This window comes from Chaetodon auriga, chromosome 19 (assembly GCF_051107435.1).
Source record: "Chaetodon auriga isolate fChaAug3 chromosome 19, fChaAug3.hap1, whole genome shotgun sequence".
Classification (NCBI taxonomy): domain Eukaryota; kingdom Metazoa; phylum Chordata; class Actinopteri; order Chaetodontiformes; family Chaetodontidae; genus Chaetodon; species Chaetodon auriga.
The window spans coordinates 15,913,949-15,929,085 of NC_135092.1; the positions used below are offsets into that span (position 1 = coordinate 15,913,949).

The following is a 15,137-nucleotide window of genomic DNA, read 5'->3' on the forward strand; positions in this document are numbered from 1 at the left end:
CGGTTTAATGTCATTTCACAAAGAGCTCTTTTGGTTGTCAGCCCTGTAGTGAAATGCGTAATAATCCTCAATAATCTCTTTTTTTTTGGGAGGCAAAAGCTGGACAATAAACTGTTTTTTTATTTTATTCCCTGCTTTTCTATCAGATGGAGAGCTGTACTCAGGGACAGCTTATAACTTCTTAGGCAGTGAACCGATTATTTCCAGATACTCTCCATCCCAGTCCCTGCTGAGAACAGAGTACTCCACATCATGGCTCAATGGTGAGTTAGGACATGTAATCGAACATTAAAGACTGGTACGTGGTGAGGAGAGGCTGTTGCCATACTCCCTTTTAACAACGCCCTCCTCCCTCCCCTGTCTGCTTTCCTTGCAGAGCCCAGTTTTGTTTTTGCCGACGTCATCAGGGAAGGGACAAACAGAGTCGATGGCGAAGACGATAAAATCTACTACTTCTTCACTGAGGTGTCAGTGGAGTACGAATTCTTTGGCAAGCTGCTCATCCCCAGGGTGGCACGCGTCTGTAAGGTCAGTCCACGTCATATACCATCTGCACATACCAGCAGCACTCCTCATTAGCCCTTCTGTCCCTCTTGTCTGTGTGTGCCATCTTTCTCCACCTAGATCCCTCATGCTCCCTCAGCCATTATCTTATATCTCTTTTCTTGATCTAACCTGAGGTCATGTCATGGTACAAATCAAGTGCAGTTATCTTAGTCTTGTGTATGCCTCTATGTAGCCGGGAGGTGAAATTCAGGGCACGCGAGGTCTTACACCACCCGCAGCACTTAAAGCTTATATCTTTGAGCAAATGATAATCATAGAAGTTGGCTCAGACAAGTGTATCGGCCATTTTTGTCAACAATTTGACAAAGAAAATCAATCTGAAACAATACATCTCCCCCCTCTCTTTTCAAAATGGACACCCTTGCACACACTCATACGCCTGCCACTTCCTCTCCCCCTTCTCATTTCTTCTACCTCCCACCACCGTCCTCTGCGTGTCCCCACGCCGCCTAACGTGCTGATAAACCCGTCCTTCGCAGGGTGACCTCGGGGGGCAGCGCACTCTGCAGAAGAAGTGGACGTCCTTCCTGAAAGCCAAGCTGGTCTGCTCCATGCCTGAGCTTAACTTTGTCTTCAACGTGGTGCATGATGTCTTCATCCTGAAGGGGACGGACTGGAGGGACACGGTCATCTACGGGGTCTTCACCTCCCAGTGGTCAGTGGGTTTGAAGATCTTAAGTCGGGGATCAGTAGGGGTCAGAAAAGGGAAGAAATGTATATTGTTTACATACTGCAGGTCCTTAAATTCCCTTCTCTTCCCTCCCCCACTTCTCTCCTGACTCCATCACCATCCTCGTCTCTCAGGGGTAATGTGGGCTTGTCAGCAGTGTGCTCTTACAACATGACAGCTGTGGAAGAGGTCTTCTCCAAGGGCAAGTACATGCAGAAGGCCACAGTGGAGCAGTCCCACACCAAGTGGGTCCGGTACAACGGCATCACTCCTTCTCCACGTCCTGGAGCTGTAAGCACCTTTCAACACTGCTCCAATAATTAAGACTCAGTTCTGTGAGGATGTGAACATACTTTCCTCTAAAATATTTAATGCTTCTTCTCCGTCCTTTTCCTCCACCAGTGCATTAACAACCTGATGCGACAGCAGAACATCAGCAGCTCTCTCCACCTGCCGGACAAGACCCTGCAGTTCGTTAAGGACCACCCGCTGCTGGAGGATCCCGTCCTGCCCATCGGCAACGGGCCTCGCCTCATCACCAAAGACGTCAACTACACTCAGATCGTGGTAGAGAGGGTCCGAGCGCTCGATAGGAACATTTACGACGTCATCTTCACTGGAACGGGTGAGAACATCAGCTCATATAACAAACTGTTCTAAATGAGGGTGTCTTTATTAAGCTTATTAGCCCCTGATGCTAATCTGAGTCATTGAATTTTAAGTATGTATGTGCTGATATAGTGCTTCAAGCTAATTATTTATCCACTATTTATTGACATATACAGTTGTTATTGCTGTAAGCTTTAAATGAGGCTAATTTCTGTCTCCTTCTTTGGCTGAATGATTGACATTTGACCATTTTCCTCTGTAGATAAAGGAGTCCTGCACAAGTCGGTGGTGTATGAAGGAGAAGTGCATATTGTGGAGGAGATCCAGCTTCTGAAGAACTCTGAGTCCATCAAGAACCTTCTGTTGTCCTCTGAGGTCAGTGACTTTACTGCAACAAAGAGATAAATGCAGGATTTAGAAAGGAGAAGAAGAATTAGAAAATGTGTGTCAAGCTCAGAAGATGAAGGAGACAGGCAGGTATTCTGCACTCAGTGGCCAGTTTATACAGCTGTGTGCACCGAATGAGCTTGCAAGCGTGTGTGGTAGCATGTTTTTCTAATGTGCGTACACTTCTGTGAAAAACCTCACGGCATGAAGTCGGCAAGACGGTGGACGACAGTTAACAGTAAAACCTACAGTTCTCTAAATCAGATGAAGCTGCATGTTTGTCTTTGCTGTAGAGTGGGTTTGTGGTTGTTTGCACTCGACTTTTTGGTGACGGAAGTGTTGCTGATTTTATTTTAGACTTGTGTGGTTATGGGTTCATCTTGGTGACGTTTCAACCTGATAACTATTTTCATGTGAAAGTTTGCGCGCTCTCTCTTTAGCATGTGTATGTGAACAAGCTTGTGCTTCCACAGACACGATCCCTGTACGCTGGTTCAGACTCGGGCGTAGTCCAGTCACCCACAGCGTTCTGTGGCAGGTATCTGTCCTGCGATGACTGCGTCCTGGCTCGAGACCCATACTGCGCCTGGGACCCTCAAACTGCTGCCTGCGTCAATATCTTTGATGCTCCCAGCCAACGCCATAGGTGACTCACCGTCAAGCTAGATTGCCATCATTCACTCTCTATCTGACTCACTCTAATCTGTCTTTCTACATACCGATACTCCACTCATGCATTGGTTAACAAGAGTGAAGCCACCATGGAGAGGCACCTTTACTGATACTTCATCCAGTCTGACCTGCTTTACCGTCTCAGATTGTACATTTTTTTCATTTCAGACTGTGCATATTTTCATGCATCATGAATATAATACTTGTTTGTTTTCTCAGGAGGTTAATCCAGAGCCTGAACGGTGATGCAGACAAGTGTCCTTCAGGTAGGGTGCAACGTGCTCATACATGGCTAAATAAAAAAGCTTAATAGCATGGACAGTGTTCACTCCGTTCCAGAACAAAATGCTACACTGTGATAAATATCAGCATCATAACATAGCTTGAATGCTGTTTTCATCCTTTCAAGGCTAAATTTAACTTTTTTTTGTCAGTGTTGCCCTGTCCTAGATGTAAGTCATGTTGTATGTCCTACATTGCTCATTCTTTTCTCTCTTTTTTGCCTCGTAGTGTCAGGTCGCTCTCTGAAGGACCACCAGAGTGTGACAGTGAAGCCGGGGAGCTCCGCTGAGCTGCCGTGCCTGGTGCACTCCAACCTGGCCCAGGTGATGTGGAAATCCAACGGCTCGGTCCTCACTGAGGCCTCTCGCTTCCACCTCATAGGCGAAAATGGTCTCCTTATTTACAGCGTGGCTCCCGAGGATCAAGGTCACTATGAGTGCTGGTCTGTGGAATGGGCCCCTGCCGCTGGGAAGAACTTCACCCGCCTCCTGGCTGCATACATCCTGACTCTGGATCTCCCTTCGCACCAGGCAGGCCACGTGGCCGTCACCACCCTCGGCAGCCAGGAGACATCTAGCAAGCACGAGGCTGAAGGTAATGGTAAGACAGACAGAGACCCACTAACTCCGGCCCTCGCCCCTCCCAGCTTTACAGCCGCAGTCCAATTCACGTCCCCACCCCGAACTGACTCATCACTAACCCCACCCCCCAGCAGCACAATCAAGTTCCAGCCAAAGCAGCATCTTCCCCCGAGCTCCAACGCTCCCCGCCCAGACAGCCGGGACCCGGCGGCCGAGTACTTGCAGCACAACAACAGCACCGCCCTCCTCTTCCTCTTCCTCCTGTTTTTCCTGCTCTTCCTGGCCGCGCTGGCGTACAACTGCTACATGCAGTATCTTCCAGCCCCCTGCCTCCGTCTGCGAGCCGCTCTGCTGGGCAGCCACAAGAGCGCCCATCAGCCCGAGTACCGGGCCTGTGAAGCAGGTCTCATGGAAGCATCTACGACTGACAAAATTAACATGACGGAGCAACCCACGCAGAACGGCAGCCAAGCCACTCAAAACCTCCGGGCGCTCCGTGATACTGGGTATGAGACCGAGCCGGAGTGCGGCAACGGTCGGATCCCCTCTCACAGCTTTGGAGACGACAGCCCCTCCCAGGAGAAACCCTTTGATGTGGACTGTGAATCTCAGCCCATCCAGTTTGCAGACGCAGACGAACCATACTGCTAGCCAGAAGCCTGTCGGGCTTTTGCTCCTCTTAGCATAGAGACTGCTTCACGGGGGGTCATGCTCTTGCCGCATCTTTCCATGAATTACAAGTCTTAAGTGTTTTCCTCCATTTGAAAGTATGTGTAGTGTACAGCGTCACTTGAAGTTTAATCATGATGAGGCTTAAGTCAGATGTCCCACTTGCCTGTAGAGATTTAACTCCTGCTGTCTGATTTAGGACTTACAAAGACGATAAAGCAAAACTGTGTCCACGGAAGCTGCAGCCTCTCAGCTTAGTCCAGCAAGAAAAGCTATTTCTTAAATTCCAAATTGGAAACATTGTTTACCAAATTGGTAAGTTACCTTGATGTTTTCCAAATTGGAGTCGTGTTTTTTTTGTACAGCCTGGATGAGAAGTAATCTCTTGAAGCTTTTGCATTTTTTTTTTTCCTCTCTTGAAGCGACGTGTAGACTATTGGACTCGGCTAAAGGCTTCAGCGTTACAGTAATTTCTCAGGGAAGATTTGCTCAGTACATCATGGCCTGGCTTTGTTGTACAGCGTTGCCATCTGCAGCACCTGGTATGTGGGCCTTAATCTCACCCAGTGAGGTGGCAGTGTGGAGTTTGAAGGTCAGAAAAAGAGAAAAATGAGTGGACGAGCGACGGCTTGCATATTAGAAAAATGCTGGAATGAATCAAACCACTGTCTTGTGTAGAATCATCTCGAGCGTTGAGTTTCTCTGTATTTTATTTTTGAGTTTGTGAAGTCGACGTTCCTCCGTGGATACACCTCTAACGGCCCTGTGTATTAACCTCTACTAGTCATCTTCCCTGATGTACTCTGTTTATAACAAATGTGTTGAGTATGACGTGATGCTTGATGAGATCAATCATCACTTGTTCTTTTTTTTTTTTTTTTTTTGAAACAGCCCTGGAAACAATCTGAATTATTATTTTTTGTAATTATTTTTAATTCAGCCTTCAGTTTTAGAACATTTTCAGAGAATTATTATTTAAGATGAGTCACATCTGTGGTATTTTTTTGTCTATTGTGTAAGTAGCTGTGATCTTCCTCGTTTCTTCTTATTTATTGCAGCTGATTTTGGTTTTTAGACCCTAGTCTTCACTCATTAGACTCCCTTTTGTCTCTTCTGCATGTCATCCCCTCGTTTAGATTTCCCATTTTCCTCAATGCTCTCTTTCTCCATCACTCCCTCCTTCACAGCCTCCTCTCCTGTCGACTCTTCATCTCCCCTGTCCTCCTCTGGAAGTAGCACTCCCTCTGCCTTCCCTTCCTCCTCCTCTTCCTCCTCTTCTCCTTCCACCTCCTCCTCCACCAAGCCCCACAGTGTGGAGGCCCGGGAGGCAGAGGTTAGACTGTTGCCTCCCCTGTTGAAGGACCAGGCCTGGGGGGTTCATGCCCAGGAGGCCTTCCTGCTCTTCTGCCTGGCCTTGGGTGAGTGGTGCCTGTGACATTGACTCGAACCCAACATCTCCTGTTGCTCGGTTTGGAAATCTTACTCCCCCTGTTTTTTTTGTTTTTTTTTAACACTCCCCATTGTTTTTCACTCATTCTCTTTTTTCTGCACCTTGCATGTTACCATTTCCCAGACGTAAACTAACCAGGAGTGTGTGTTTCTTCATTTGTTGAAAACAAGCCTGCCCTTTGCTTTACGGTGTCTGACTCGATACCTGCAGAATGAGTGAATGTTTCAAAAAGACAAAGCTTGGATTCGGTATTAAACTGTCAACCTCTCAGCGATCTGGTTCTCTCACAGTTCTCCACTCCTTGTCAATGAAAGGTACAGTTTTGTGTATATTAATGTCACAACAGTTTTGATGTGAACGAGTAAGATTTCAAAGTGGATCCTTTTTATCCAGGATGCTGAGAGAATCTCCTCAGAACAAAGTATAGTATGCTCAAATGTCATCCCAAGACTGTATCTGGATCTTTTTCTTTTGTGCCTGTAAACAAGTGTAAATATATTTGTATATATGGAAAAATACCTTTGAAGATGTACATAAATCTAGGGGACGTTTTGGGACTATTGTTCTTGGTAGGGAGGCTAAATAAATCTTGTGAAATGTTTTCAACACGGGTTTGTTTTCTTAAATGTTTTGAGTTTGAATGTGGACTCAACACTGAGGAAAATGTTAGAAAGTACTACAGTAGACAACTGGATGTGGATGTAAAGTATAACCGCAAAATAGTTGAAATTACTAGTAATCTTACTAGTGACGAATCGGCCTTCAAATTATATAAAATCTCTGTAGACTACACACATGCAGCTCAGTAAATCTGGCTTCATCCAAGACTCCAACTGTTTGAGATGCACTGAAAATCAGAGCTGCGATCAGGATTCGTGCGTACTTACACACTGCATGCATACTCAGTCAAACCTCTAGGAACTGAACGTCACAAACAGACCTACTGAAGGCAAGTATTCCCATTTCGTGTGCAGTATGTCCGTGTGGCGTGTCAGTGTCTCGGCCGTCTGGGGTCAAACATGAGGTCCGATTCTATCCCTCAGGTCCCAGCGATGTCCACATTCACTGGCTAATGAATGGGCACAGTCTGGACACCCCCATTATGGAGTACCGCCGGCCACTGGGTCAGAAGGAGGTACTGGTGAGCAGCTGGCTCCGAGAGGGGCCGCTGATCAAGGACGCCCGTTACCACTGTATCGCTGAGGCCAGCACGGGGAATGACATGTCTGAGGTGGACCTCCACCTCACTATTGGAGGTATCTGGACCTGGTGTTGTGTGGCTGGCTATGGAGTGCCTGGGACTGCCGTCACTTCATTAGTGCAGACGTGGGCATTTGTAATAGTTCCTATCAATAAAAGCTGTTGTTATTTGACAGATGAGGAGAGCATTCCATCCAGGGATTTGAACCAATGGAGAGGTGCGCTCACAGAGCATGAGCAACTGCTAAAAAGATGGGAAAAGGCCTGGGTAGGTCTCTGTTCTTGCATGTGAATGTGTTTTCTCCCATAAAAGTTTCTGTGCGGACGCCCAGGTTGACTCACATCATGTGCACCAGTTTTAACCTGCCCTGCATGTTTGGCTTCGGGCAGTTGGTTTGAACTCTGCCAGTTTGAGTTTTTCTTCTCAGCAACACTGGAGAAGTGCAAAGTCCACATTTACTGGGGCAGTGGCAAATAATTAAGACACAAATCTAACGCCAGCTGATTGATATTCCATGAAATAAACTGTTCTGAAATTGTTTTTCCACAGTCTTTGTGTGCTAATTTTAGCCATCATATTTAACTAAATTACACTCAGTTAACTGTGGTGTAGATGTGTAAACACTTAGGTTCCTTTAAAAGGATTACTAAAGGATTTTTAATTGGGAGCAAGCCATTAAATCTATCAACATACAGTAGATTTAAGTTCAAAGTTCTTTCTCCCTCTTCTGCTTTCAGATGTGGTTTCTATAATGGCCTTTTTTTCCCAGCTGTGCCTTTAGTTACTAAGTTTTGACCTAGTTTGACCAGAAAAACATGCATCCTCCCTCATATCAAAGCAGTTTCCAATGGTAAACTACCTAAACTTTAGCCTGATTCAGACTGAATTACCATTTTGTTCCATTATTTGAATTACTGAGAAATGTGGAGATGTGGGCAGTGATTCAGAGGTCTATAACTGGGCTAGTTTAACTTTAAAAACATTTGTTTGCGACATTAAAGAGACTTTCCCTGACTATCCTCCTCTACTTGCACAGTACAACTCTGTTTTTTCCCTCCACAGGAAAGCTGTGACGGCCACTGAGCTCTGTGAAGATGTCATGAGCTTCACTTGTGTTGGCTGAATCTGGTTGTGAACATGGTCCTCGGCCCAGGTGGACCACACCTTTGGCACTGAAAGTATCATAAACAGATGGAATACGATGTCCGAGTGTTCACGTCTTACACAGGAGTCTGATGGACCGTGCAGCAAAGAATTCACAACACCTGCCTTCTGCAGGGGCTCACCTGGTTGTGATGATGGTGTTGGGACTCCTTCCAAACCTGACGAGGAGATGAAGCTTATTTCATTTTTATTAGCTTGTTTCTGTTTTTACCGATGAAAATGAACATCCTGAAAGCAGTGCTTTAATGGAACAGTAAAACTGCTGGCATATGAGGGGCACTCATCTGTATTAGTGACGCAGCACTTGTGACAGTTCAGACCTGTTTATAGTTTATTTTACAAATGCCTCTGATGTTTGCACTTCCACTGCCTTCAAAAGCCTCAGTGCGATCCTTCAAATCTGCTTTACAGTTTGACATTTTCACTTGAGTTTATACAGTCCTTAATATTTATTTTTAACTCTCATGGAGTCAAAGCCCAAGCTTATTCAATGGTTAGGTTACTGTGGGAAGTAGGATTCTTTTCAACCACAGTCTACCGCTTATGTTTGACATTAAGCAAGATTACATCACCAAAAGTGAAACTGAAATAAAAGCCTCAGCATCACCAAAATGCCAAGGATGGCACAGGTTGAATAATAGAGTCTGTGCCTCACTGCTTTCTGCCTGCAGTCAGTTTTTGTTCACACAAAATTTGCCTTTGTAGCAGAAATAAATGGAGTTTGTTTAATCTGTTGCTTACAGATCAGTGCATCACTATTGTTTTGGCATGTTTGAATTAAGCACATTTATCACTTCTGCTTTCTGATGGTACACCCTTTTATAAACAGGTTATTACTCCTGCAGGATCAAACCAGAGTGCCACGTGAGCCTTTTCCACAGAACACTTTCTACCATCTGAATTATTAACTGACCTCCACCATGCATTTCTCCTCCTTTCGAGGATACAGGAACATCCTTGACTGAACACTTGTGTTCTTCATAGATGTAGGTTGTAGATCAAGTGCTGAGAAAGCTTATATCTCACAGATTTATAGATGGATGGGCATTTAATAACAATATAACTAGGAATAATTGGGAAAAAGTTAGACCTTAAATGCTATGTTCAGCAGAAGACATACAATGTATAATAAAAATGCAAGTGCAAAAGAGGAAAATCCTAAATATGTTTAAGTCTCTGTGGCTCAGCATGACACTGTCATGCCACTTTGGTGCATGGTGCATCTGCCACAACTGGAGACCCAGCGCCCTCTTGTGGCCATATAAAGGAGTACATGCAAAGAAAGGAAAAAAAACAAACAAAACATGGTAGATCATTGCTTAGTGTCACAGCGGCAAAGTTATCTAATCTCTAGACTCACAGTAACAATAACACAAGCCGTGAAGATTTTCATTGACCACAAAAAAGCGCCATCAGTTTCAATTTTGGCACAATGAGGTTGCTGTTTCAAGCACGTTGTTTTAGAACAAATGAGCAGATCTCTGCATTTTGAGGGCAAGTGAGCAGCATCATGGTGTTTGTGGGAGTCATTACATACTTTACCTGGTTCGTGTATCATGTAGTGGATCCATCCTTCAGGCTGCTGCACTCCCAGGTGTCTCCACTTGTTTTCAGATGCGATCGTGGAACATATCTAGGCTTAACAAAAAAAAAAAAAAATAATTGTGAGCTACGGGGTTTAATACATGAGAATGCAGCCTTCACAAAAATGATTAGTTTTATCAATTGTGACTAGATAAATATGCATATAAACATTCATGTCTTCAGTCAGTATTCATGCCATACTTTGAATATTATAATATGGTACTTCACTGAGTGATGGTGTTGTATTGCATAATTGTTATCATGATATTTTTATTTTATTTACGCTATACATAATGTGCCAACATTAGAAACGTCTTCTTCACCTACTTGTGGTGCTTTAAGCCGCATTCAGCTCACTGCTGCCCCCTGCTGTCGAAGAGCGGGAAACACCCACTGGTGCTCCACTGTTGGTGACAACTTCAGTTACGGTGTTTTTCCCTCCCAACAACCGCAAGGGACAACAACGAGACCGTTAAACACAAGAAAACAAACTTCGACAGGCCCCATACGGTGAGATTTACGCTTTATTGCAAGTGTTTTCAAAAAGTATTTTTCTGTTTTACTACAGAAAAGGCATCAGGTGAAAAGTGAAACTACGGACAAACGTTAGCTACATAGGCTGACAGCTAGCTAGCTAGCTTACGTGTTTGCAGTCACTTAATATAATCACATTAGATACTGCGCACCTGTACGCATGGTGGTCATTTTTATACCTGTCCGAATAGTATGAGATATGTTTTTCAGATACAGTCTGATTATTTTTATAACAAACTAACATTTCAAACTGAAAACTCATGTTTTGCTCAACGCTTCAAATTCCACAAACGCTCTGGTTGGATAATTTTGGTCATGTGAGCAAATCTTGATCTTCAGGTCAAAGGTGAGCTTTTATCTATCTATCTATCTATAGAGAGAGAGAGAGAGCGAGAGAAAACCTCAATAAATAAATATTTATCTTAGTATTGCACAGGTCTTGTGTACTGCACTTGAACTACATTGATAATACTATTAGCTAAATAATCTACAAGAAACAATAAGCTTTTGAGACGTGCTGTATCTGCTAAAGAGATTCAATTAAAAATGACAATTTCTGATTTGTTGAATTAAATTTTCTATCACCAGCATTTGGTTAGTTGGTTTACGTAAATGGCTTGGATGGTGTATACAGTTCAAGGTTACTGTGTCTATAGGGCTGCACACACATACATTCGTGCATATATGATCTTCTCATGCTTCTGATGCTTCTGCCGTTTTTTTAATGAATCATTCACAGAAAGCTCAAATGATGCCCCAGACATGATTATGAAAATGTGCTCTCAAGGCTGTGGATGTTATTGTCCGCACAGGAAATTCTTACATCACTCTGCTCTCCAACATTGTTCCCCTCTGCTATTCATTTTATTGTATTTCATTGAGCTTTTAAGAAACACGGTACGCAATTGTATAACCACAGGAAATAATGCCATTGAAATATGGTCACAAACAGGCTCCTATTAGGTCATAGATGTAGGGCAAGAAAATTACACTTGAAATTCCATTCAGTGTGAACATAATGGTGTTGTGTAACTTTTATTTATATTTTCATCAAACATAGACATCTGTCTGGTCCATAGGATTTATATAAACATATGTGTATATGTAGGTCAACCATTTTTGCCACCATTCCATAATTTGCATCAAAAGCGGCAGTGGGGTGAAAGATAGCAGGAGAGGTGAGGCAAGGGGTATTCACTTGTTTGCAATCTGCAACTTCACGGCCAGATGCCCCTGAATCCCTCACACTGGTCCTTTTAAGGACATTTTTTCTTTTCATATTTTAGTCTGATTGGAGCAACGTCATCATTTCACACGCAGCATGTTAAATCATAAATTGTCAAAAACATTGTTTTGCTGCACAAGAGCCATTCGATCATTTGTGTTGTTATTATTATTATTGTTATAGTAATTTCTTCCTGTGGCAGTTCCCTTGCTGCTCCTTCGATGGAGTTTGCAGGGTCGCCTCAGTGTGACTGTGTGTTGCAGAGAAAAAAAACAACTTGTTTGAAAAGTTCTCTGCCTTAAATGGTTTTGCATGCTCATGCTACTGGGATACCTGTGCAGGTGTCAGAGTGTTTGTCTTTTGTCTTACAGTAACATTCTGCACTGGATGCTTCAGTGAAGAGAGAGGATGTCAACTGACAGATGTCCTGGTAGCAGTTTCTGTTCAGAGTAAGTTAAACTTTGGCTACCTGGATTAAAAAAAAAAATGTTTTTGACCCAAACCTTGTGAAAGCAGGTATCCAGCCACAGTAAACTGTGCCTGACGTGGTTTATAGCTTTCATGTCAGTAATCCAGTGAAATATGCTAATTATCTGGGAAGATGAAATACTGTGCTGAAGACTAGCGCCCAGCGGTCTTCCAGTTATCGGTTAGCACTGGTGATTTTAACCTTTGGGTGGAAAAAAAAGGCTGCTACATTTTTAAAGTGAAATCTGGGATATGGAAAAAAAAATGGCCAGACTCTGGTTAATGAATATCACAGCTTATTTAAATATATTTGACAGGAAAAATAAATGAAATGCTGCCATGTAATTTGCCTTAACTTAAGTCTCCTCAAACTTTACGAACCTAAACCAACTCCTGAGCTTTTGGTGCTGTTGATGAATAATTCATTTCTTTAACAATAACAAAAAACAGTCACATTTTACCAGTTGCCTGTGTCTGCTCTTCCTGTAACGTTGGTTATTTTGCTTCGAGCTCGTCTGAAAATAACTCTTGCTTTTTTGAATGTTTTTGGTAACCTGGCAACAGTAGTCAAATGGAGAAGTGTCTGCTGCCTTCCTCGCCAATGGATGCTCTTTTCCTTTGTCTCTCCTTCCTCAGTCACTCTTAATGTATGTCTGACAAATGAGATAGAACACTGATATTGAATCACACGTTTAGTTGCACTGGAACATGTGTGCTTACTTCCTACAAGTAACTATTGATCTGTTAAATCCTTTGACCTTTGGGTCATTATCTGGATGACTTAAATGTATATTTTATGTATGTTGTTAGTAAATACACATAATTCATGAAATTAGCGAAAGGCCATTTATGTTTATGTTGTCAGTGTGCTCTTATTTTGAAAGACAAAAAGACCCCAAGTTAGTTTTCCAGATTGTCTCAGATCAGATCCCGTTTATGTTTGAGTTCGTCAGCATCTTCACAGCACCAGTCAAAACGCAGGAAACGCCCCCAGTGAGCAGCCATCATTTATTCCACCAGCAGCAGATAGTCCAGATATTCCCGCCTTTTCTTCTCAACTCAGCCCCCCTGTGTTTGTCTCTGCAGGGAAACCAAGTGTGGGCCTTCAGTGAATCAGGATCTCTGCCATACTGGACACCTGCTTACAAAACACCACAATGCATGAGTAGAGCTTTTTGTGCCTCTGTCCCCATGGACACAGTACTATGAGGAAAGGCTACACAGTCTAATTCAGCTGCTCCACCATTTTTCATGGGCTTTAAGCCGACGTTTTCTCACATCCACTAACAGTGTATGAAGATTATTATGAATTAACAAGAGTCTACAGCCATGGTACCGGCTTTGTCAGATTAAAGAGCTAAATGCTAACATCAGCACACTAACATGCTCGCAGTGGCATGCTGATGTTTAGCAGGTGTAAAATTAACTCATATTCGTCATTTTATTTTAGCATGTTAGCTTCTACTGCTCAAAAGTCTTTGACATTTTTGAAACAATCTTAAAAAAAGAGTCTTTAGAGGGAGACAAAAACAGGCTTCCCATTTATAGTCTGCAATCGCTGATGGCTGAAATGACATCTGTAGCTGACAGATTGTATCAGCTGTTGCTAGGTGGCTAATTAGTGTTAGCTCAATAGGTTGATTGAAAAGTCAATGTCAGGCTAACATGTTTTAAGATGAGACCCCTGTAAAAGGGTCTTAAATATGAACTTGATGGCTACATGTAGGATATCATGCTAAAAGACTGAGGCTGAAGCTAAAGGGTGCAAATTTAGACCCAGTATTATTGTAGCATGTCGTGGATGTCCCAGTCTTGAACAGGGGTTTTTATAAAGTATTCTAGAGCTCTACAAAATGCATTTACTTACGCTCTTGTGGTTTTGGAAAAGGTAAAAAAGAAAGACACCACCCTCCACTGGTGGTTTTGGGGGAAGGGTTTACAAGGCTGTCAACTGGATTTTATGTCCTGTCCTTTGATATTGATGAATGACTTTGACAGATTACACAAAACAAGCCCTCTAAAATTGTTCATCAGTGTAGTTAGTAGCTCAGATTTTATTTTTGAAAGTGAAAGTGAAACCAGCAAATGAGAGATCAGTTAGATTAATTGTTTCATTCTAGTATTGTCATCACTGAGCTTCCATACATACTGACTCAGCTTGCTCTGATCCCAGCTTATCATACAATCATGCAATGTTTTTGCCAGTTTGTGGGACATTTAAATTAATATGAAGAGCAACAGCAAGGCAAGATCATGATGGTTTTAAGTCAAACAGTAGCAAATACACATTTTGCAAAGTGTAACCTAGATTTCTTTGTTCAAGTAATTCTTGTTTGGTCTACTAGCAATGTGAGACTACTATAAAACACAAGCAGATGCCAAAATACGTTTGTTTGACCACTAGTGCTTGCTGCATTCAACCAGTGTATGAGCTGAGATAAATATGCCAGCAGAAAAAGATAGAAAGATATAAACATTAATGATCACTGTCTTAAGGGTAATAAAGTGAAAGAAGGAAAAAAAAAGGGGTAAAATTTCCAACAAAAACATACAGAATATTTGCACACAGGATGTCATTCTGTTGGTAAAACCAAATAGGATGCTAATTATATATTTCCAAAAGACAAATGTTGTCCAAATATTTATCAAACCATATCTGTCGACCCAAATTCATTTGTTGTTCTAGTGCATTTGTACTATCTGCCCTCATACATATAAACAGTAAATTACTAATTAAATGTGTAGGTGGTAACTGTTCACATGAATGTGGGAAAAAAAAAAAGAAGCTGATAATGGTGACAATCAAAATCATGGGGGTGCCATTTTTACTTTTGATGTCTTTGCTAGATTTTTTTCTTGTTTCTTGTTTTGTGAGCAGAAGATTATCTTAATAAACCGTGCAAACATCTCGTATCTGACAACGTACGTGTTATTTCTAAAGGGCAGGCAAGAGGAAACAATATGCACACCTGCGTCTGGAATGGTCTCTTCCACTATTCTGCAAGCCTCCCCTGAATGAGTCATCCAGCTGGCTTCTCATTGGATAAGACCATGCCATCCCAAGGGATTGCCTT

General features: G+C 42.7%; 1 protein-coding gene across 8 annotated transcripts in view; it reads left to right on the top strand.

Annotated features, from left to right (window-relative positions):
* The window catches only part of sema4d (sema domain, immunoglobulin domain (Ig), transmembrane domain (TM) and short cytoplasmic domain, (semaphorin) 4D), a 41,355-nt gene extending 32,352 nt beyond the window's left edge, over window positions 1-9,003 (top strand). For 5 of the 8 annotated variants that reach the window (XM_076757740.1, XM_076757738.1, XM_076757739.1 and 2 more), the window contains 9 exons: window positions 147-263; window positions 377-528; window positions 1,047-1,222; window positions 1,372-1,528; window positions 1,640-1,862; window positions 2,109-2,221; window positions 2,707-2,879; window positions 3,125-3,171; window positions 3,416-6,493. In XM_076757740.1, coding sequence (XP_076613855.1) covers window positions 147-263; window positions 377-528; window positions 1,047-1,222; window positions 1,372-1,528; window positions 1,640-1,862; window positions 2,109-2,221; window positions 2,707-2,879; window positions 3,125-3,171; window positions 3,416-4,419 — 2,162 coding nt within the window. In that variant the 3' untranslated portion in view covers window positions 4,420-6,493. Of the gene's footprint in view, window positions 1-146; window positions 264-376; window positions 529-1,046; window positions 1,223-1,371; window positions 1,529-1,639; window positions 1,863-2,108; window positions 2,222-2,706; window positions 2,880-3,124; window positions 3,172-3,415; window positions 6,494-6,930; window positions 7,144-7,263; window positions 7,486-8,150 lie in introns of those variants that run through there. The other 3 variants (XM_076757743.1, XM_076757742.1, XM_076757745.1) reach the window with 3 other exon arrangements.
* The last annotated feature ends 6,134 nt before the right edge of the window (window positions 9,004-15,137 follow it).